The 24,329-nt window shown below is 48.9% G+C and overlaps 1 protein-coding gene and 1 pseudogene across 1 annotated transcript in view; both read left to right on the forward strand.

The window, feature by feature from the left end:
• Positions 1-24,329, forward strand: part of slc5a1 (solute carrier family 5 member 1) — a 97,206-nt gene that overhangs the window by 61,039 nt on the left and 11,838 nt on the right. Inside the window, exons 7-12 of the mRNA XM_070887552.1 lie at positions 2,394-2,474; positions 4,952-5,172; positions 10,930-11,065; positions 14,504-14,611; positions 19,567-19,717; positions 20,943-21,111. Of these exons, the coding sequence (XP_070743653.1) occupies positions 2,394-2,474; positions 4,952-5,172; positions 10,930-11,065; positions 14,504-14,611; positions 19,567-19,717; positions 20,943-21,111 (866 nt within the window). The remainder of the gene's footprint in view (positions 1-2,393; positions 2,475-4,951; positions 5,173-10,929; positions 11,066-14,503; positions 14,612-19,566; positions 19,718-20,942; positions 21,112-24,329) is intronic.
• Positions 15,623-15,915, forward strand: LOC139269887 (U2 spliceosomal RNA; annotated as a pseudogene).

Below are 24,329 nucleotides of genomic sequence, written 5' to 3' on the forward strand. Positions count from 1 at the left end.
ACATGAGGGAGAAAGGACTAGAGGGTATGCTGATAGGCTGAGATGAAGAGGAGGCTCGTGTCGCGCCCTTGCGGCTAAAGGGATTAAGGGGTATGGAGAGAAAGCAGGAAATGGGTACTGAAGGAATGATCAGCCATGATCTCATTGAATGGTGGTGCAGGCTCGAAGGGCCGAATGGCCTACTCCTGCACCTATTTTCTATGTTTCTATAAACCAGTTGGGCGGAACGACCTGGTTCTGTGTTGTACATTCTGTGTAATTCTATGTAATGTGTAATCACAATATATCATCCAGCGGTCACTACACATGTGATCCTTGGCCAAAACCTGCTGTGTACTGCCCACTTCAGTCTCTGCTGGTAGTATTAAATCTCCCCGTTCATTCAGCTGACTAACTCCAGGTCTGACGAATAGTAAAATACCCACGACTTGATTTGACGGTGCAGCCGCATTAATGTGAGTTCTTCATTTATGATTTTAATAAGGTTTTAACAAGCAGAAAGGGGCAGCAACTATCACTTAGGGAAGAACTCTTGACCCTAATCTGCCTCTCCCCTTAATTAATGAGCTGGTAGATGTCATCAAAAATGATGCCCTCTTTCCTGCTCCGTCACATCCCTGAGACCGAGTGGTTAACTCCCCATCCGAAATACATGAAGTATCTTATTAATGTCCTCTTGCAGCTTCCTGTGGTCCACAGAATTATTTACTGGGCCTTCTCTTTTGGTTTCATCTGCAAATTTGGAAACTACAACTAGCCCTCTATCCAAATCATTGATGCACACCATGAACTGAAGCAGTCTCAGAACATAGGAACATTAGGAGCAGGAGTAGGCCATACGGCCCCTCGAGCCTGCTCCACCATTTAATAAGATCATGGCTGATCCGATCATGGACTCAGCTCCACTTTCCTGCCCGTTCTCCATAACCCTTTATTCCCTTATCATTTAAGAAACTGTGTATTTCTGTCTTAAATTTATTCAATGTCCCAGCTTCCACAGCTCTCTGAGGCAGCAAATTCCACAGATTTACAACCCACTGAGAGAAGAAATTTCTCCTCATCTCAGTTTTAAATGGGCGGCCCCTTATTCTAAGATTATGCCCTCTACTTCTAGTCTCCCCCATCAACGGAAACATCCTCTCTGCATCCACCTTGTCAAGCCCCCTCATAATCTTATATGTTTCGATAAGATCACCTCTCATTCTTCTGAATTCCAATGAGTAGAGGCCCAACCTACTCAACCTTTCCTCATAAGTCAACCCCCTCATCCCCGGAATCAGCCTTGTGAAATTTCTCTGAACTGCCTCCAAAGCAAGTATATCCTTTCGTAAATATGGAAACCAAAACTGCAAGTAATATTCCAGGTGTGGCCTCACCAATGCCCTGTATAGCTGTAACAAGACTTCCCTGCTTTTATACTCCATCCCCTTTGCAATAAAGGCCAAGATACCATTGGCCTTCCTGATCACTTGCTGTACCTGCATACTATCCTTTTGTGTTTCATGCACAAGTACCCCCAGGTCCCGCTGTACTGCGGCACTTTGCAATCTTTCTCCATTTAAATAATAACTTGCTCTTTGATTTTTTTTCTGCCAAAGTGCATGACCTCACACTTTCCTACATTATACTCCATCTGCCAAATTTTTGCCCACTAACTTAGCCTGTCTATGTCCTTTTGCAGATTTTTTGTGTCCTCACACATTGCTTTTCCTCCCATCTTTGTATCATCGGCAAACGTGGCTACGTTACACTCAGTCCCTTCTTCCAAGTCGTTAATATAGATTGTAAATAGTTGGGGTCCCAGCACTGATCCCTGCGGCACCCCACTGGTTACTGATTGCCAACCCGAGAATGAACCATTTATCCCGACTCTCTGTTTTCTGTTCGTTAGCCAATCCTCTATCCATGCTAATATATTACCCCCAACCCTGTGATCGTTTATCTTGTGCAGCTCCTCGGGCCTGATCCACCGTTTCATTAGATCATGGCTGACCAGAACTGAGCCCCGTGGGATACCACTGCCCACTTCCAACTCTTCTGAGGAACTGCCCTTCACTCCTTCTCTCTGTCCCCTCCCTTTTAATCCAATTTGCTGCCCTCCCAATAATTCCATGCCTATTGATCTCCTCCAAGAGTCTTCTGAGTGATACCTTGTCAAAAGCCTTCTGAAAGTCCATGTACACCACATCCACTGCAATTCCTCCATCCACCTTACCTGTCACCTCCTCAAGGACCTCTCAAGTTTGTCAAACATGGATCTTCCTTCCTGAAACCTGTGCTCAATTCAGGGCCTTGCCTGTTAATAAACTTTTTGTAAATTTGTCAACATTAATAACCTCTTTTACTCCTAAACCTCTGTATTAATAGAACATTACTTTGTGTGTTGCTGGCAGGTGGCTTGGCGGCTGTGATCTACACCGACACGTTGCAGACCATCATCATGGTGGTGGGCTCCTTTACTCTAATGGGTTTTGGTAAGTCCATCTGCGCTGCGTTCTCTGGTGTCCACAATGTTTGCAATGCTTTACAATAGTCTCTTTCCCCTCATTACAGTTGTTCCTTGGACACAAATAGTGTTGGCGAAAGGGATTTTACAGGCAAAGCTCCAAAGTTCAAAATAACTAAAGGAGACTTCAAATCTCAGGAGTTTGCTCAGAAACTAAGTTCTGCGCCAAATGTTCTGAATTGCATGCCAGTGGGAGGTGAAGAAATCAAACCGTAATCTTGCTTTGTCCCCACCAGATGGCTCCCAATCTTACTTTTTACTTCTCCTTCATGCAGTGCTTCTCCTTCATGCAGTGCATTGTGAGTGCAATGTCAGCACTACAGTACATCTGTGCTTTGCTCCAACCTGGTGTTTGATCCAACAGCATACTTGCATTCTATTTGGACATTCTAGAAAAGATTTACAGCGTCTGTCCATAGACACCCATACTCACACTGTCGCCAGAGCGCATTATAAATACCGAACCAGACACCTCGCCAGACGGGAGCTGGGAATTTTTGACTTGCCTGTTTGCCATGAATACAAAAGGATACAGGGAAAGGGCCGGGATAACTTCAGTTAGCAGTAGTTAGCAGGCACGATGAGACGAATAGCCTCCTTCTATGCTGCCATCCCTATGATTCCAGTACCTTTCTTGTATCATATTTAGGCTGCTTGCATCTTGGTGAACACTTCCTCCAATATTCATTTCCTCCAATATTCAACTCCTCAGCATTGGGCCCAGGAATCTGAAGCACTCCAATTGAAATCTTCCAAGAAACTAAGCTCAATGCTGTAACGTTTTCCTTTTTTGATAAATCTTCTCTTTTCCTACTTCACACGCAATGGGATCAACTCACAGGCACCTGACGTCCATCCAGTCCGGCTGTTTCCCCTATTTGAAACACCATTCGCCGCACCTCCGCACCGGGCATTCGCCGAACCTCCGCCACGATCACCCACCAAATCTCAGCCACGGTCCCTCATCGCTCCTCCGCCCTGATCACTCGTCGCAAGTCCGCCACGACCTTCCTGCTCCTCTGCTGTACCAGGGCCTCGTCGATGCTCCTGCCCACGCTCCAAACGGTGACTTGGGTCCTGATGACGTCATCCAATCGCCCACCTCGAAGCCGTCGCACATTTGGAGCAGCTGGCGCTGGAAGCTGCAGTGGCTCCAGCTCTTTAGCCTCCCGATCTGCGATGGTGTTCTTTCGCAGGTCGGGGCGGCCCACAATGTCCCAGGGCCCGGCACTCCAGCTCTTTATGTGTTTTTATGGCGGAGGAGTGGTGAGGGATCGTGGCAGTGGTGCGGCGAGTGTTTGTGGCGGAGGGGAGGTGGGAGATTGTGGCAGAGGTGCGGCAAATGAGGGTACGGGGCCCAGAGGAGGCGAGGGCCCAGGGGCAGCACGGGCCAGCCCACACTGCGATATGTGTGCGCACTAGGTCCGTGCAGCAGTCGTCCTGGCTAATCCTTGCCACTGGACCAAGACCTAGCTCTGTCAAGCCCGTGTGGTGGCTGGTGTGCAATGGTCACCACACGTTAAAAAAATCCACACACAGGCATCTTCCACCCCTTCAACTGGAGTTCAGCACTGGAACATCGTGTCCTTCATTGAACCATCTGTGAACTCATGGAAGCAAGTCATCCTCGTTCGAGGGACCGCCTATAATGATGATTGTTATTGGATAAATTTTTCTTCCCTATTTTTTGCCACTTATTTACTTTCCTTTGAGGAAGTCGAGAGACGAGAACATTGATCGACGATCTGATGTTGGGTTTTAGATAATTGGCAAAGGAACCGGAGGGGAGATGAGTTGTGGTGACCTGGAACACACTGCCTGAAGGGGTGGTGGAAGCAGATTAATATAAACATTCAAAAGGGAATCGGATATACATTTGAAAAAGAGAAATTTGCAGGGTTATGGGGAAAGAGCAAGGAGTGGTGCTAATTGGATAACCCTCTCAAAGAGCTGGCACAGGAACGATGGGCCGAATGGCCTCCTTCGTTGCTGCACGATTCCATGATACATTGCAAGTCCTGATCTCTGAATCATCGAAGCTTGGGTGGACTATTGGGGCTACCGGCAGCTGGGGAAGCAGGGAATCAATGGCTTCAGAGAAAGAGAGGAAGGATGTTCATTGTATTGGGGTGGTGGGTATTAATTGGGGACTCTATTGTGTTCATAGATATGGGAGCAGGCTCGGGAAGTGGGGGAAATCTTATCTTGGGGGTGCACTGTAAATAAAGGCTAGTATGCGGCTAAATACTAGGCTGCAGTATTCTAACCTGCACCACCTGGGTATGGGAGCTTCACCAGGGAATGGGTACAAAGCGGACATGTGCATGAATTGGCTGTTTTTGTTGTCGAATGTTCCCCTGGAGAATAGCGCGAAGATTCTCAGGCTGATTAAGAGTGTGCAAGGCTCTGATGTGAACACGCCTTCTGTGACATTTTGTGCCGCAGCGTTCAATGAAGTGGGCGGCTATGACGCCATGAGGGAGAAATACATGAATGCCATCACCAGCCAGACTACCGATCCCGTCCTGAACATCAGCGCTGCCTGCTACACGCCCAGGCCCGACTCCTTCCATTTGTTCCGCAGCCCTCTCACGGGGGACATACCCTGGCCAGGCCTAATCTTCGGTCTCACCATCTTGGCCATCTGGTACTGGTGCACCGATCAGGTAAGATAAACAGGCAATAGTCTATAGACTGGAAATAAATCACACAGGCTGCCTTGTTCTAATTGATGTTCGTCATGGGAGGGTAGAGATATTGAATTCTTTGTAAATAGCAGGTACATAACTGGGCCCCATAAATATTTAAGAAATGTATAAATATAAGTTGGGAGCATTGTTCTTTTTAAACTATGCATAGCTGTTCACGTATGAATTAGCTGTGTTTATTCTGTGACTCAACTGGCAAAATGTCACCACTTCCAAGTTTCTAGTTCCCTCCCAAGTCAAACACATCCTGGCTTGTAAATACATCGCCATTCCTTCATCGTCGCTGCATCGAACTCCCTCCCTAACAGCACTCTGGGAGTACCGTCACTCCATGGGACTGCAGCGGTTCAAGATGGCGGCTCACCACCACCTTCTCGGGGGCGATTAGGGATGGGCAATAAATGCCGACCTTCTCAACGGCGCCCACATCCTCAGAATCATTTTTTTTTAAACAAGGGGGAGTTCCAATTTGAGATGCGGCGAATTGAGGCTGTACAGAGGAACAGGACGCAGGGAACAACAGCAGACGCTGAGCTCCCCTGCACTAAATGTGCTCGCTGCTGCCTCTTGTGGCCATCACCCCTCCACTGCAACACCCCAGTACCACCTGACCCAGGCGTCGATGCCGTCCGATGGGCTGTTATCCACTGTGAGATTGTCTCCGGTCAGGGTGAGGACAATCCATTCTCATTTCAGTTGCAATCGCACCGTGTGATATTCGCACCATATGTGTGAGGTTCCCTTGTCTACTGTTTCAACGAAGACATAAGAACATAAGAAGGAGGAGCAGGAGTAGGCCATACGGCCCCTCAAGCCTGCTTCGCCATTTAATAAGATCATGGCTGATCCGATCATGGACTCAGCTCCACTTTCCCACCCGCACTCCATAACCCCTTATTCTCTTATCGGTTAAGAAACTGTCTCTCTCTGACTTAAATTTATTCAATGACCCAGCATCCACAGCTCTCTGAGGCAGTGAATTCCACAGATTTACAACCCTCTGAGAGAAGAAATTTCTCCTCATCTCAGTTTAAATGGGCGGCCCCTTATTCTAAGATCATGCCCTCTAGTTCTAGTTTCCCCCATCAGTGAAAACATCCTCTCTACATCCACCTTGTCAAGCCCCCTCATAATCTTATACGTTTCGATAAAATCACCTCTCATTCTTCTGAATTCCAATGAGTAGAGGCCCAACTTACTCAACCTATCCTCATAGGTCAACCCCCTTATCTCCAGAATCAACCCAGTGACTTTAATATGCACATAGATTGGGCTAACCAAACTGGAAGCAATACGGTGGAGGCGGATTTCCTGGAGTGCATAAGGGATAGTTTTTTAGACCAATATGTCGAGGAACCAACTAGGGGGGAGGCCATCTTAGACTGGGTGTTATGTAATGAGAGAGGATTAATTAGCAATCTCGTTGTGCGAGGCCCCTTGGGGAAGAGTGACCATAATATGGTGGAATTCTGCATTGGGATGGAGAATGAAACAGTTAATTCAGAGACCATGGTCCAGAACTTAAAGAAGGCTAACTTTGAAGGTATGAGGCGTGAATTAGCTGGGATGGATTGGCGAATGATACTTAAGGGGTTGACTGTGGATGGGCAATGGCAGACATTTAGAGACCGCATGGATGAACTACAACAATTGTACATTCCTGTCTGGCATAAAAATAAAAAAGGGAAGGTGGCTCAACTGTGGCTATCAAGGGAAATCAGGGATAGTATTAAAGCCAAGGAAGTGGCATACAAATTGGCCAGAAATAGCAGCGAACCTGGGGACTGGGAGAAATTTAGAACTCAGCAGAGGAGGACAAATGGTTTGATTAGGGCAGGGAAAATGGAGTATGAGAAGAAGCTTGCAGGGAACATTAAGACGGATTGCAAAAGTTTCTATAGATATGTAAAGAGAAAAAGGTTAGTAAAGACAAACGTAGGTCCCCTGCAGTCAGAATCAGGGGAAGTCATAACGGGGAACAAAGAAATGGCGGACCAATTGAATAAGTACTTTGGTTCGGTATTCACGAAGGAGGACACGAACAACCTTCCGGTTATAAAAGGGGTCGGGGGGTCTAGTAAGGAGGAGGAACTGAGGGAAATCCTTATTAGCCGGGAAATTGTGTTGGGGAAATTGATGGGATTGAAGGCCGATAAATCCCCAGGGCCTGATGGACTGCATCCCAGAGTACTTAAGGAGGTGGCCTTGGAAATAGTGGATGCGTTGACAATCATTTTCCAACATTCCATTGACTCTGGATCAGTTCCTATAGAGTGGAGGGTAGCCAATGTAACCCCACTTTTTAAAAAAGGAGGGAGAGAGAAAACAGGGAATTATAGACCGGTCAGCCTGACATCGGTAGTGGGTAAAATGATGGAATCGATTATTAAGGATGTCATAGCAGTGCATTTGGAAAGAGGTGACATGATAGGTCCAAGTCAGCATGGATTTGTGAAAGGGAAATCATGCTTGACAAATCTTCTGGAATTTTTTGAGGATGTTTCCAGTAGAGTGGACAAGGGAGAACCAGTTGATGTGGTATATTTGGACTTTCAGAAGGTGTTCGACAAGGTCCCACACAAGAGATTGATGTGCAAAGTTAGAGCACATGGGATTGGGGGTAGTGTACTGACATGGATTGAGAACTGGTTGTCAGACAGGGAGCAAAGAGTAGGAGTAAATGGGTACTTTTCAGAATGGCAGGCAGTGACTAGTGGGGTACCGCAAGGTTCTGTGCTGGGGCCCCAGCTGTTTACACTGTACATTAATGATTTAGATGAGGGGATTAAATGTAGTATCTCCAAATTTGCGGATGACACTAAGTTGGGTGGCAGTGTGAGCTGCGAGGAGGATGCTGTGAGGCTGCAGAGCGACTTGGATAGGTTAGGTGAGTGGGCAAATGCATGGCAGATGAAGTATAATGTGGATAAATGTGAGGTTATCCACTTTGGTGGTAAAAACAGAGAGACAGACTATTATCTGAATGGTGACAGATTAGGAAAAGGGGAGGTGCAAAGAGACCTGGGTGTCATGGTACATCAGTCATTGAAGGTTGGCATGCAGGTGCAGCAGGCGGTTAAGAAAGCAAATGGCATGTTGGCCTTCATAGCAAGGGGATTTGAGTACAGGGGCAGGGAGGTGTTGCTACAGTTGTACAGGGCATTGGTGAGGCCACACCTGGAGTATTGTGTACAGTTTTGGTCTCCTAACCTGAGGAAGGACATTCTTGCTATTGAGGGAGTGCAGCGAAGGTTCACCAGACTGATTCCCGGGATGGCGGGACTGACCTATCAAGAAAGACTGGATCAACTGGGCTTGTATTCACTGGAGTTCAGAAGAATGAGAGGGGACCTCATAGAAACATTTAAAATTCTGACGGGGTTCGACAGGTTAGATGCAGGAAGAATGTTCCCAATGTTGGGGAAGTCCAGAACCAGAGGTCACAGTCTAAGGATAAGGGGTAAGCCATTTAGGACCGAGATGCGGAGGAACTTCTTCACCCAGAGAGTGGTGAACCTGTGGAATTCTCTACCACAGAAAGTTGTTGAGGCCAATTCACTAAATATATTCAAAAAGGAGTTAGATGAGGTCCTTACTACTAGGGGGATCAAGGGGTATGGCGAGAAAGCAGGAATGGGGTACTGAAATTGAATGTTCAGCCATGAACTCATTGAATGGCGGTGCAGGCTAGAAGGGCCGAATGGCCTACTCCTGCACCTATTTTCTATGTTTCTATGTTTCTATGTTTCTCTGAACTGCATCCACTGCAAGTATATCCTTTCTTAAATATGGAAACCAAAACTGCACGCAGTATTCCAGGTGTGGCCTCACCAATACTCTGTACAACTGTAGCAAGACTTCCCTGCTTTTATACTCCATCCCCTTTAGGGATACGTCAACCCATTTATTCCATGCAAACAAACAGAGGAATTTCATGTGAAATGAACACGTTCTTTATTACTATCTTAAAACACGAGCAACATTTCACAGTGTTTACTCTCTTTGGTCTGGAACACAGCTCAGTTTGTGAGTTGCCCATTACCCAGATGTCAGCCCGGTGTTATTGTATGGAGACCTCCTCCGGGCCGGAAGCCACAGGTAATTCCCATTAACCTGGTACAACTCTGCAGATGTACTGCAGATGTTATGTCCTGTACCCAATGGGGGCCATGCAGCTTCAGGCCTGAAGACCCAAGGATGGTGGCCATTCCATGATCCTGGGAGATCAGTGTCGGGTTACCCTTTCTGCAGCTCCCGTGAACCACAGCTCACATGCCACTACAAACTCTTTAAAGGGTACTTATCCAAGTTTGTGTTGCAAACAGGGACCCTGACCCACCGATGCATTGGCCACAATTTGGGCAGAGCCAGTAGCACAGATCCTGAAGCTAGTGGAGAACCCGAGTAGGAAAATGACCAAGAGGACAACAGCTTTGAGTGTTGGGAGAAAGACGAGCTCCATAGTGAGGTCTTGAGGTACCATGGTGACTGACCCAAAGATGAGAGCTTTATTTCCCAACCGACGATTGGACAAAGCGATTTTGCGCTGTCACATCGGAAACATCACCACACCACCCTTCGTAATGTAACCCTTTTCAACGAATTTGAGTCTTCAGCGAGCAGCCGACCAACCATGACTGGCCAACATCCAGCCTGGAGATTATTCAAAGGGCTAAAACAAAAACCCTGACTTCCCCTTCTGTAATGGATTTGCTTCATGGGTTCTTTGCTTAAGAATTCATAGCAACACATTGCTATTAAGAACTAGTTGGTTTATTACAAAGATTTAACAATCACACTACACATTACTAGTTCATCCACCAGGGTCACAACCACCTGCCTCATCGTGGATCCCCCGAACCCAACTGGCTGGGGTTTTATTGAGTCTTGTGAACATCACATGACTGGCTAAACCACTCCCAACTCAACAGCTCTACAACTATTTTAAGTAGAACAATAATCAAGTGCCCCCTAATTAAAGGGGGGGCACTAAAACCGACAAACTTAAACAAATTAAACTTTAGACAATAAACTTGAATCAAATTAAAATGTGGTTGCTGGGGGTGATGATGCACTCCAGTCCCTCCGGTGTCCACCTCTCGCGGAAGGCTGCGAGCGTACCTGTGAACACGGCGTGCTCCATCTCCAGGGACACCCTGGCTCGGATGTAACCGCGGAAGAGAGACAGGCAGTCAGGCTGAATGACCCCCTCGACTGCCCGCTGCCTGGACCGGCTGATGGCCCCCTTGGCCATGCCCAGGAGCAGTCCTACGAGGAGGCCCTCGGACCTGCCCACTCCTCTCCGCACAGGGTGCCCAAAGATCAGGAGTGTGGGACTGAAGTGCAACCAGAATTTGAGGAGCAGCCCCTTCAAATAGTGGAAGAGGGTCAACAGCTCTACAAACCTGTGAGCATACTCACAGATGCATACATTGTCCCTTCTATCCCATGTCCGAATAGGCTAACACTGGGTGATGACCGGCTCCCCTGGAATCCTCAGGCCTGTGGGAGGAGATGGAACTCCAAAGCCTAACCAATCGCGCACCAGCACGCCAGTCAGCCCAACTCCTCGGAGCCTGACACCCCAATGGGACCCCATGACTGGGGACATTTTTGCTGTATCGGAATCGCTAAAAAAATGGCCGTTTACAAGATTTAAATCTGCTGCATTACCCTTGATTCCAGCAGCCGTTTATCTCTTATTATATCTCACAGGTAATTGTTCAACGCTGTCTCTCTGCAAAAAATATGAGCCACGTCAAGGCTGGTTGTATCCTATGTGGCTACCTCAAGCTTCTGCCAATGTACCTCATGGTCTTTCCGGGAATGATCAGCCGCATTCTGTATACAGGTAAGGAATTATCTTGGAATTGCAGAAGGAGCCTTTGTTTGGCCTATCCAAGGAAGAGGCATATAAATTGGCCAGAAAAAGCAGCAAGCCTGAGGACTGGGAGAAATTTAGAATTCAGCAGAGGAGGCCAAATGGTTTAATTAGGAAGCGGAAAATAGAGTATGAGAGTAAGTTTGCAGGGAACATAAAAACTGACTGCAAAAGCTTCTATAGTTATGTGAAGAGAAAAAGATTAGTGAAGACAAACATAGGTCTCTTGCAGTCAGAATCAGGTGCATTTATAATGGAGAACAAGGAAATGGCAGACCAATTGAACAAATACTTTGGTTCTATCTTCACTAAGGAAGACACAAATAACCTTCCGGAAATACTTGGGGACCGAGGGTCTAGCGAGAAGGAGGAACTGAAGGAAATCCTTATTAGTCAGGAAATAGCGTTCGGGAAATTGATGGGATTGAAGGCCGATAAATCCCCAGGGCCTGATAGTCTGCATCCCAGAGTACTTAAGGAAGTGGCCCTAGAAATAGTGGATGCATTGGTGATCATTTTCCAACATTCTACAGACTCTAGATCAGTTCCTATGGACTGGAGGGTAGCTAATGTAACACCACTGTTTAAAAAAGGAGGGAGAGAGAAAACAGAGAATTATAGACCGGTTAGCCTGACATCGGTGGTGTGGAAAATGTTGGAATCAATTATTAAAGATGTAATAGCAGTGCATTTGGAAAGCAGTGACAGGATCGGTCCAAGTCAGCATGGATTTATGAAAGGGAAATCATGCTTGACAAATCTTCTAGACTTTTTTGAGGATGTAACTAGAAGAGTGGACATGGGAGAACCAGTGGATTTGGACTTTCAAAAGGCTTTTGACAAGGTCCCACACAAAATTAAAGCACATGGTATTGGGGGTAATGTATTGATGTGGATAGAGAACTGGTTGGCAGACAGGAAGCAAAAGGTAGGAATAAACGGGTCCTTTTCAGAATGGCATGCAGTGACTAGCGGGGTACCGCAAGGTTCAGTGCTGGGACCTCAGCTATTTACAATATACATTAATGATTTAGATGAAGGAATTGAGTGTAATATCTCCAAGTTTGTAGATAACACTGGGTGGCAGTGTGAGCTGTGAGGAGGATGCTAAGAGGCTGCAGGGTGACTTAGACAGGTTAGGTGAGTGGGCAAATCCATGGCAGATGCAGCATAATGTAGATAAATGTGAAGTTATCCACTTTGGTGGAAAAAACAGGAAGGCAGAATATTATCTGAATGGTGACAGATTAGGAAAAGGGGAGGTGCAACGAGACCTGGGTGTCATGGTTCATCAGTCATTGAAAGTTGGCATGCAGGTACAGCAGGCGGTGAAGAAGGCAAATGGTATGTTGGCCTTCATAGATAGGGGATTTGAGTATAGGAGCAGGGAGGTCTTACTGCAGTTGTACAGGGCTTTGGTGAGGTCACGCCTTGAATATTGTGTACAGTTTTGGTCTCCTAATCTGAGGAAGGACGTTCTTGCTACTGAGGGAGTGCAGTGAAGGTTCACCAGACTGATTCCCGGAATGGCAGGACTGACATATGAAGAAAGACTGGATCGACTAGGCTTATATTCACTGGAATTTAGAAGAATGAGATGGGATCTCATAGAAACATATAAAATTCTGACAGGATTGGACAGGTTAGATGCAGGAAGAATGTTCCCGATGTTGGGGAAGTCCAGAACCGGGGTCACAGTCTAAGGATAAGGGGTAAGCCATTTAGATCGAGATGAAGAGAAACTTCTTCACGCAGAAAATTGTGAACCTGTGGAATTCTTTACCACAGAAAGTTGTTGAGGCCAGTTCGTTAGATATATTCAAAAGGGAGTTAAATGTGGCCCTTACGGCTAAAGGGATCAAGGGGTATGGAGAGAAGGCAGGAATAGGATACTGAAGTTGCATGATCAGCCATGATCATATTGAATGGTGGTGCAGACTCGAAGGGCCAAATGGCCTACTCCTACTATTTTCTATGTTTCTATATTTCTATCAGGCCTCCGCAAACCTCTCTTCTAATTTCCTTTTCTCCCTCAGATGTCAGCCTCCGCTCAGTGGCCGCCCTCTCGACTATGAGCCAGAAGGTTGTGGGTTCAAGTTAGCATTGCCAAATTTGGTTCATGGCATTTCTGAAGGTTAATTCACATGGCTTCCTACCTGCAACTGCACCCCCACCCACCCATACCCCCACACCCCCCACATCCCACACCCCCCACCCCCCCATACCCCCACACCCACCATTCCCGCTCCCCCACACCCCCCCCCACATACCCCCCACCACCCCACACCCCCTGCCACCCCCACCCCTCTCACACCCCACACCACCCTCACACCCCACACCCAACACCCCACACACCCCCACCCCTCTCATACCCCACAACCAACACCCTACCATCCCCACATCCCACACACCCCACATCCCACACCCCCCACATCCCACACCCCCACCCTCCCCCACCCCTCTCACCCCCCCCACCACTCCCAAATCTCACACCCCCACATCCCACACCCCCACATCCCACACCCCCACATCCCATACCCCCCACCACCCCCACCCCTCTCACACCCCCCACCCCTCTCACACCCCCCCACCCCTCTCACACCCCCACTACCCCCTACATCCCACATCCCATACATCCCACACCCCCCACCACCCCCACATCCCACACCCCCACGCTCCCGCCACTGGGCGCCCGATTGTCCATCGTCATGGCGCGCCACCTTCCCACACCATTGGAAAGACTCATTACCCGTTTGCATGATATTTGACCCTCAGTCAATCAGCCTTCATCCCATCTCCAATATTTTAATAACTAGCGAACAGAACGTGAACATGCCCCTACGATCTTTCTCCTGGGCTGCTCCCAGCTGTATCCTGGAGATTCAGCCTCACTTCCTGCAGATTCCAGGGCAATCCTGGCGGGTTGGCGACCTGAATTCAAGTCCCCTCCCAGAGACTTGAGCACATTATCTAGGCTGACACTCCCAGTGCAGTGCTGAGGGAGCGCTGCCCTGTCAGAGGTGCCGTCTTTCGGAGGAGACTTTAAACGAGGTCCCATCTGCTCTCTCAGGCGAATGTAAAAGATCCCATGACACTATTCAAAGAAGAGCAGCGGAGTTCTCCCGGTGTCCTGTCCAATATTTATCCCTCAACCAATATCACCAAGACAGACGATATGGTCAGTATCACCTTGCTGCTTGTGGGACCTTGCTGTGTGCATATTGGCTGCCACGTTTCCCACATTGCAATAGTGATTAGACTTTTAAAAGAAAGTACTTAGCTGGCTGCAAAGCGCTTTGCGACATGGTGAGGTTGTGAGAGATGCTGGAGAAATGCAAGTCTTTCTTCTTGAACTTATTTGTATTGATCAGAGCTGATTACTGATTGTTTGATCTCCTTGTGCGCCAGATGTTGTGGCCTGTGTTGTGCCCAGCCTTTGCAAAGAGTATTGTGATGCTGAAGTTGGCTGCAGCAACGTTGCCTATCCCAAGCTGGTGGTGGAGCTGATGCCCCAGGGTAAGCACTAACCTTTAAAGATACAAAATGAAAACTACTTGGGAAACTTATCAGGATAGAACCTGCCCTGGGTGTAAAACTGGCTGGGTGGACGGGCCGGCTGTTATAGAAACTGCCCGATTGTCAGAGCCGTTGATTTGAATGGAAATGTAAATTGGATGGTTTCTATATCAAGCAGAACGTCTGCAACACTTTGGGCTGGATTTTCGGCTGTCCCGCGACTCAGTTAGCGGCCAGAGTGGGCATTAATCCAAGTGTTTGAGGCTCCCCGAGGGCGTAAATCGCTAGCGCCCGGCTGCTGACGGTCGCTCCGATCCTGACGTCAGTCCTGGTGCAACGTCCACACTTGCGCCCCGGTCGGTAAATTCAGCGTCTCATTTAACGCCCGCCAATAACGTCTGGAAAAACAGTGGGTGCAGCTTTGCAGAGTTGTTAACTGGTGGCTACTTAAAGGGATGAGGAAGCGCTTCCATCAGAGGTCATAGTCAGTGCAACGTTTACACCCAGCACGGTGCACGAGCCTCCCAGTTTGCTGCGGTAGACAGACCTAACAAGTGATTTTGAAAACTTTAATGGATGCATACTGTGCCTTTAAGACTCGGCTTTTCTTGGGATCTGATTTGGAGTTCCATGCATGTGCAAAATGTACTGACCAAACTGTCGTTAACGCCTCCCCCCTCCCCCCCCCCCCGGCTCTGGTGTGCACCGGCTGATTTATCGCCCCTGTCAGCTCTTCGACCCATTCTGATCAATTTCTGGGCGAGAGGCGCAAACTTTCTCAAGGTGCTAAAAGTATCACTTCGCCTGGATTAACGCCCCTATAGAGGCGCGGCCAAATTTCTCCCCCCAAGTTTATGCCCAAGAGGCACATTGAAAATCTACCCCTATAATATCTGTGAGCACAGAGGCTGCCCTGCTGATTAATTGGCCGCATTCACTGTCTGGTGTTCTTCCAAAGGATATAAGACCAAGGAGGCTCCAGGCCAGATCCCTGATCGTGCTTGATATGGCCTTACTATACTCGGCCTTTTGGCTAAGATCAAGTGTAGTATCTGTTCTTATCAGTTTAATGATAAGATAACTGACTAAGATCATGCGTAACTGACCTGACAGGGGAGTAACCACCATAACCCCAAGGTGGTTCTCCCTGGATCAGGAAGGTATATGCTTGGTTTTTTGGAAATAGGAGGTGGGTGGGGTGGATTGACCCATCCACCTCCACGGAGGTGTGTGGGGGGCCTGACCCATCCACCTCCATGGCACGAACCTGGTATTGCAGTACTTCCAGGAACGGTGCAGTGGCTCTAGGCCTTTTGGCTAAGAGCATTGGCGCAGAGTGATCCTTGAATGGGCCCAAGGTGACCTCTGGCGTTTGTGATTTGACAAAGAATTGGAACGATTGGCTACGAATTTCAAAAAAATAAATAAATAAATAAATAAATGCACACAAGGCCCATATTTGAGAGAAGGTCCTTCTGTGACCAGTTTTGCCATAAATCATTCTGGTCTCTTCCTTCCCGAGATAATTGTCTGGGCTATCAGAGCCGCCGCTTCCAAGGTCAAGTCTTTGGTCTCAATCAGTTTCCTGAAAACCCCAGCGTGCCCGATGGCCTTAATAAAAAAGTCTCGCAGCATCTCTGCTCTGCATGCATCTGGGAACTTACATAGGCTCGCCAGTCGCCGGAGATCTGCCACTAAGTTTGGAACGCTTTGCCCTTCTCGCCGCCGGTGCGTGTAAAACCGGTGTCTTGCCATGTGCATGCTGCTCGCCGGTTTAAGGTGTTCCCCGATCAACTTACTGAGCTCTTCGAATGTCTTGTCCGCCGGTTTCTCTGCCGCTAGAAAATCCTTCATTAGGGAGTACGTTCTGGATCCACAAACCATCAGGAGATGAGCCCTGTGTTTGTCGGCCAAATCCTGTCCCAACCATTCCTTAATGACAAAACTTTGCTGTAGTCTCTCAATAAAGTCGTCCCAATCATCACCAACACAGTACCTCTCTTCTGTGCTGCTAGTGGCCATGCTCGCGTGGTTTAAATCCCAGTTTCTCGTCGCCAATGGTATGTCCTTACTATACAGTAAAAATACAGTATAAACACGAGGCCCACACTTGAGAAAAGGTCCTTCTGTGACCAGTTATGTTTATTACCAAGACCTCAAGTGATGAAGGTGGGTGGAGCTTCCCCTTTTATATCTGAAAGTCCAGGTTAGGAGTGTCTCCCACAAGTTCAACCCCTTGTGGTCAATGTTCTCAAGGTGTACAACTTAGGTCAGCTTATACATGGGTTACAATGATAGTTGAATACATGACAGTGCTGAGTTAGTCCAATCATTAGTTTCTTAACCGATAAGGGAATAAAAGGTTATGGGGAGCGGGCAGGAAAGTGGACCTGAGTCCATGATCAGATCAGCCATGATCTTATTAAATGGCGGAGCAGGCTCGAGGGGCCGTATGGCCTACTCCTGCTCCTATTTCTTATGTTCTTATTACTACTAAGTGGTGGCATTAGATCGTTTTAAGCTAATTCCGTGACAAATTCCTCTTCGACCCCCTCAAGCAATCAAATCCAGTCCGGGAGATCACACAGACCAAGTGTGATCTATAAAGACACATACCTTCTATATGATACAATCACTGCCCCAGTCAAGAGCCGGTCGAGATTCCTCTTGAAGGCGTGCAGAGAAGAGAGCACCCACCACCCTCGGCAGCAACACATTCCTGAGTCTCACTGCTCTCTGGGAAAAGCACAACTGGCTATTCCTGCTCCTGCATAGTCGGAGCAGTAAGTTTGCCTCCAGGCTCGGGAGGGGGAAGATCCAGCGGGGATTCTCACCTCTGCTCACTATTCATTGGCCCCAGTTAATCCGTGCAAGTGTGTGTGTGTACTGTCTGCAAAGGTCAGAATGAAGCTCAAATGTGATGGGAAGATAGAAACATGAGTCGGCCATTCAGCCCCTCGTTCTGCCATTCAATGAGATCATGGCTGATCTGTATCTTAACTCCATTTGCCCGCCTTGATTCCGTAACCCTTAATACCCTAACCTAACAAACATCTAACAATCTCAGTTCTGACATTTTCAATTGACCCCTAGCCTCAACAGATTTTTGGGGGAGCGAGTTCCAGATTCCCACCATCCTTTGTGTGATGAAGTGCTTCCTGACATCACCCCTGAACGGCCTGGCACTCATTTTACGTTTATGCCCCCTCCTTCTGGACTCACCCACCAGAGGAAATCGTTTCTCTCTATCTACCCTATTAACCCATTTAATCATCTTAAACACCTCAATTAGATCACCCCTTACTCTTCTATACTCAAGGGAATACAAGCCTAGTGATACCCCCGCCCCCATCCCATGGTGAAATCACCGCATGACACTCACTGGCTGGGCTGGGCTCACACATAGGACTGGCCACTTGGGCACGATCCTGAGGGGTTGTTAGTGCCTGTGGAACTGTGCAGCAGTGAGAATCAGGTCCTTCAAGGAGGCGGTGATATGTCCTTACTATACAGTATAAATGCACACGAGACCCATACTTGAGAGAAGGTCACTCTGTGACCAGTTACCTTTATTACCAAGACCTCAAGTGATGAAGGTGGGTGGAGCTTCCCCTTTTATACCTGAAAGTCCAGGTTAGGAGTGTCTCCCACAAGTTCGCCCCTTGTGGTCAATGTTCTCAAGGTGTACAACTTAGGTCAGCTTATGCATGGGTTACAATGATAGTTGAATACATGACAGGCGGGAGAAAAGCTATTGAGGGACGTAGATAGATATTGACAACCCTGCTGTATTTTTGAGCGACATCACTAGAGCTTGTTCGAGTGGCAATCGATCACTTGGTTAGTGACCAGAATCTCACCACTTCCATCATGCTCTAATCCTGGCCTTGCCCTGCTTATTGTTGGGCCTGGCAGGTATTCCAGTGGATGAGAGCATCCCATCAACCCTGCCACTTGCACCTCTGCCCCTGGTGTAAGCAGACCCTGCCCCAAATCCCTCAGCACTGCACCGGAATGTCAGCCTAGGTTATGTGCCTGGGTATCTGGAGTGGGGTTTGAACCCACAACCTTCTGACTCTGGAGGCAACAGTGCTGCCACTGAGCCCAGACTGGCACTTGTCACTTGACCCTGACCAGTTCTGCATCACAGCAGGAATGGTAGTGTGAGATAGATGCAGTGTGATGCTCCCTTCTGCACGGCCCAAATAATGGCCTCCCCCCCCCGCCCTGGCCCCTCTTCAAAGGCCCAGAACCTCGTCACTGGACACCGGTGACCTTCGCTCCGGACCCCTCGACGTACCTGGGGTCAAGGAGAGGCCACCACACTTCAGTATTCAGGGTGAGAAATGAGGCTTTGTAGAGGCTGATCCTGTAGCTGCCAGCATCGCCAGCCGACACTAATCTTCCTTAGGTTGTGGGTTTAAGTCCCACTCCAGGAACTTGGATGTGTAAATCTAGACTGACACTCCAGTGCAGTGCTGAGGAGGGCTGCCCTGTCGGAGGTGCCATCTTTTGCATAAGACGTTAAACCGAGGCCCTGTCTGCCCTCTCAGGTGGATGTAAAAGATCCCAGGGCACTATTTTGCTGAAGAGCAGGGGAATTATCCCCGGTGTCCTGGCCAATATTTATCCCTCAATCAACAGATGATCTGGTCATTATCACATTGCTGTTTGTGGGAGCTTGCTGTACACAAATTCGCTGTCAATTTCCCACATTACAACAGTGACTACACTTCAAAAATACTTCATTGGTTGTAAAGTGCTTTGGGATGTCAGGTGGTCGTGAAAGACGCTATATAAATACAAGATTTTCTTTTTTTTTAATACATTAGCAACTAGAGCTTTCTGCCTCAGTTTGTCCCAATATTTTCATCGTGCTGTAAAGCAGGGTAGACACCAAGGTTTGTAGAGCCACGATGTATTGCTATACTAAGCTGTTAATTGATTTCTGTTAGGCCTGCGTGGGTTGATGCTGTCTGTGATGTTAGCATCTTTGATGAGCTCCCTGACATCCATCTTTAACAGTTCCAGCACACTCTTCACCATGGATATTTGGACAAAGATCAGGCCCAAGGCCACAGAGAAAGAGCTTATGTTAGCAGGGAGGTAAGGGCGCTCGGCACATTGCAGAATTAACCCGATTTGGGATCTTAACATTGGCATCATTATAACAACCACATCCTCTAACTTCAGGAGAAAACCCAACCTAGATATTAATAGGGAAGGAAAATATGTGTTTCCTTGTTGACTTCTACATCGCAGCAGAAACTGTAGTGTGGGGGGATTCTCCCATTTACACGGCCCAAATAATGGCCCCACAAGTGCTCAGAACCGCTTCCCTGGATGCAGGTGACCCCTGCTCCTGACCCCACCGACCTACCGTGATGCCTGTTTTATACAAGCGAGTAAATTACTGAGAAAAAAAGAAAAAAAAGACTTGCATTTATGGGGTGATGGGGTGGGGATGATGGATTGGGGGGGTGGGGTGGGGGTGATGGGGTGGGGTGGGTGTTGGGGTGGGTGTTGGGTTGGGGGTGATGGGGTGGGCGTTGAGATGGGGGTGATGGGGTGGGGGGTGGGTTGGGCAGGTGTTGGGGTGGGGTGGGGGTGATGAGGTGGGGTGGGTAGTGGGGTGGGGGTGTTGGGGTGGGGTGGGGTGATGGGGTGGGGTGGGTGTTGGGGTGGGGGAGTTGGGGTGGGTGTTGGGTTGGGGGTGTTGGGGTGGGCGTTGAGATGGGGGTGATGGGGTAGGGGGTGGGTTGGGGTGGGGTGGGGGTGATGAGGTGGGGTGGGGGTGATGGGGTGGGGTGGGTGTTGAGGTGGGGGTGATGGGGTGGGTGGGGGTGATGGGGTGGGGTGGGGAGGGTGGTGGGGTGGGGGGTGGGGTGGGGGTGATGGGGTGGGGTGGGTGTTGAGGTGGGGGTGATGGGGTGGGTGGGGTTGATGGGGTGGGGTGGGGAGGGTGGTGGAGTGGGGGTGATGGTGTGGGGGTGGGGTGGGTGTTGGAGTGGGGTTTATGGGTGGGGGTGATGGGGTTGGGTGGGGCAGGTGTTGGGGTGGGGTGGGGGTGATGAGGGGGGGTGGGGGGTGGAGTGGGGGTGTTGAGGTGGGGTGGGGGTGTTGAGGTGGGGTGATGGGGTGGGTGTTGAGGTGGAGGTGATGGGGTGGGTGGGGGGAATGGGGGTGGGGTGGGGTGGGTGTTGGGGTGGGGTGGGGTTGATGGGATGGGGTGGGCTGGGCTGGATGGGTGTCATTTTCAGATTGAGAAATGGGAATGGAAGAGTGTGGAATTGTTTTCTTTCTTCATCATTGGTGGATGCTGTGTTCCTAGAATCTTCACCGTGGTCCTGATTGGGATCAGTATTGCCTGGATTCCAATCGTCCAGCAGGCACAGAATGGACAGCTGTTTGACTACATCCAGTCCATCACCAGCTATCTGGGTCCACCTATAGCCTCGGTCTTCTTGCTGGCCATCTTTGTCAAGCGTGTCAATGAACAGGTAAGTCTGGTTGTTTTTATATTTTATGTGTTTCTTCTTTTTCCTCTTTCTCCTCCTTCACCCATTCAGGTCCCCTTGATTTCAGGAGCTTTGGGAGATGGGCCTGTTCCAGTTCAGGCTTTTCCACCAACACCCTTTCCGTGTGCAAATGACAGTTTCCATCAGCAAATCAGCTCTTTTATGAACTCAAGCTCAGGACTAGGTTTTCAACGTGTTGGTTCAGGGGTTCAGCCTTGTGTTCCCTGACCTTGTGTTCCCTGACCTTGTGCACTCTGACCTTGTGCTCACTGACCTTGTGCACTCTGACCTTGTGCACTCTGACCTTGTACTCACTGACCTTGTGCACTCTACCTTGTGCACTCTACCTTGTGCACTCTGACCTTGTGCACTCTGACCTTGTGCTTGCTGACCTGGTGCTCGCTGACCTGGTGCTCACTGACCTTGTGCTCGCTGACCTTGTGCTCTCTGACCCTGTGCACTCTGACCCTGTGCTTCCTGACCTGGTGCTCGCTGACTTTGTGCTCACTGACCTTGTGCTCGCTGACCTTGTGCTCTCTGACCCTGTGCACTCTGACCCTGTGCTTCCTGACCTGGTGCTCGCTGACCTTGTGCTCTCTGACCCTGTGCACTCTGACCCTGTGCTCTCTGACCTGGTACTCCCTAACCTGGTGCTCGCTGACCTTGTGCTCTCTGACCCTATGCACTCTGTCCCTGTGCTCTCTGACCTTGTGCACTCTGACCTGGTGCTCGCTGACCTTGTGCACTCTGACCTGGTGCTTGCTGATCTACATTGGCTCCCGGTCCAGCAAAGCCTTGATTATAAATTCTCATCCTTGTTTTCAAAGCCTCGCACCCTCCCTATCTCTGTAATCTCCTTCTGCCCTAAAACCCCCCCTAGATCCCTGCGTTCCTCCAATTCAGGCCTCTTGTGCATTCTTGATTTTCATCACTCTACCATTGGTGGCCGTGCCTTCAGCTGCCTGGGCCCCAAGCTCTGCAATTCCCTCCCTAAACCTCTCTGCCTCTCTATCTCTCTTTCCTCCTTTAAGATGCTCCTTAAACCCCACCTCTGTGACCAAGATTTTGGTAACTTGTCCTAATATATCCTTATGTGACTCGGTATCAAATTTTGGGGATATGGGGATTGGGTGGGAAGGTAGAGTTGGGGTTGAAGATCAGCCATGATCTTATTGACTGGCGGAGCAGGCTCAAAAGGCCATATGGTATATTCCTGCTCCTAATTCTTATGTTCTCATGTTTGTTTGATAACACTTTTTGGAACATTTCACTACATTAAAGGAGCTATATAAATGTAAGTTGTTGTCGAGAAATCGTCCAATTTTCATTTCCATTGAGGTGTAATGGATGGACAATCTGGAACACCAGTTTATACTCAGGTGCACTTGGACAATCTACCCCAAAGAAACGTAGGAATGGACATGGCTCAAAAAAGACCACTGCTGTCCATCTGTCCGGTCCCAGTTTCTGGGAGATATCATATCGCACAAAATCACTCAAGTATATTTTTCTCCAGATCTCTCATCCAACTCTCTCTGTTGCTGACTCAGTTAAGTTCCCTTGGCAGCCGTTGAATGTATTCCCCCATCATCTGTATAAAGTTATCATCATCATAGGCTGCCCCTTGGAATCGAGGAAGACTTGCTTCCACTCTAAAAATGAGTTCTTCGGTGACTGAACAGTCCAATATGGGAATTACAGTTTCTGTCACAGGTGGGACAGACAGTGGTTGAGAGAAAAGGTGACTGGCACGCTCTTTCCGCTGCCTGCGCTTGATTTCTGCATGCACTCAGCGATAAGACTCGAGGTGCTCAGCGCTCTCCCGGATGCACTTCATCCACTTAGGGCGGTCTTTGGCCAGGGACTCCCAGGTGTCGGTGGAGATGTTGCACTTTATCAGGGAGGCTTTGAGGATGTCTATGTAATGTTTCCTCTGCCCACCTTTGGCTTGTTTGCCGTGAAGGAGTTCCGAGTAGAGCGCTTGCTTTGGGAGTCTCGTGTCTGGCATGTGAACAGTGTAGTCTGTCCAGCGGAGCTGATCAAGTGTGGTCAGTGCTTCAATGCTGGGGATGTTGGCCTGGTCGAGGACGCTGATGTTGGTGCGTCTGTCCTCCCAGGGGATTTGCAGAAACTGACTTCTCATTCTATCCCCGCTAGTTGTAGAATCTCTGACTATTTTAAAGATATTGGGGCCCCGAGACTCCTCGGGGTGTGATCCCAGACGTTACGCAGAATGTTGCCCCCGACATTAATATAGGGCCATTGTCTCTGTCTCGGCCTTCCATTCGTATCTAGTGGAGGGGCAGTGGCTTCCATTTTAACCCTGGGTACTCCACACTAGGTCCAACTCAGGACAGAGGCCCTGGAATTGTGCAGGGGTTCTGAGTCCAACTGAACCCAGCTAAAAACACAAATTGTTCCATGTCCCTGGGGGTTTCACAGCAGCTCTACATCAAGAGACCAGAACAGCGCCAACAGAGCTTAAAACCAGATTCGTTCCGTGTGACGGACAGAGATATTCTTCCCAGGACTAAGGAGCGGTGGCCGCGGGTGGACTCTCATGGGACACGTTCCAATAGGCCATCAGTTACTCTCTGTATGAGGCCATGTCCATTTCCGGGAAATATGGTACAAGGGTGTAGATTTTCTACTATCCGCCCAGGTGTAAAGCTAGTGTTATGGATCCCCCCCCCTTCCTCCATTTATAGAAACTGCCCGATTTTCATTTCCTCCAAAATCAATGAATTTGAGCGATAAGAGAGTCAAGGGTTATGGGGAGTGGGCAGGGAAGTGGAGCTGAGTCCATGATCAGATCAGCCATGATCTTATTAAATGGCAGAGCAGGCTCGAGGGGCCGAATGGCCGACTTCTGCTCCTGTTTCTTAACTTCTAATGGCGATGAAGATCAGGCTGTTCCGGTAACGGGCGGTCGATCGGGGCACCAGTTTCCTGCCGGGGTGGCAGGATGAAAATCTACCCCATGGATTCAGGCGCCAACCATCACCCAAACCGAAGCTCGGACCTCGGTCCGGCAAGATGGGCCGCACTCAGGCCGCTGGTTGGGACACCGAGGGATTCAGGTCGGACGTCCCTTTCACACGCCGCCCGATGGGTCTCTGCCATTAACAGTGGCGGAGAGTGAAGTCTGGCAGGTTGTAAAGCAGGTGGCTGACCCCAATCCGCCCCTTTCCCGCCGGGCG

This window comes from Pristiophorus japonicus, chromosome 8 (assembly GCF_044704955.1).
Source record: "Pristiophorus japonicus isolate sPriJap1 chromosome 8, sPriJap1.hap1, whole genome shotgun sequence".
Taxonomy (NCBI): Eukaryota; Metazoa; Chordata; class Chondrichthyes; family Pristiophoridae; genus Pristiophorus; species Pristiophorus japonicus.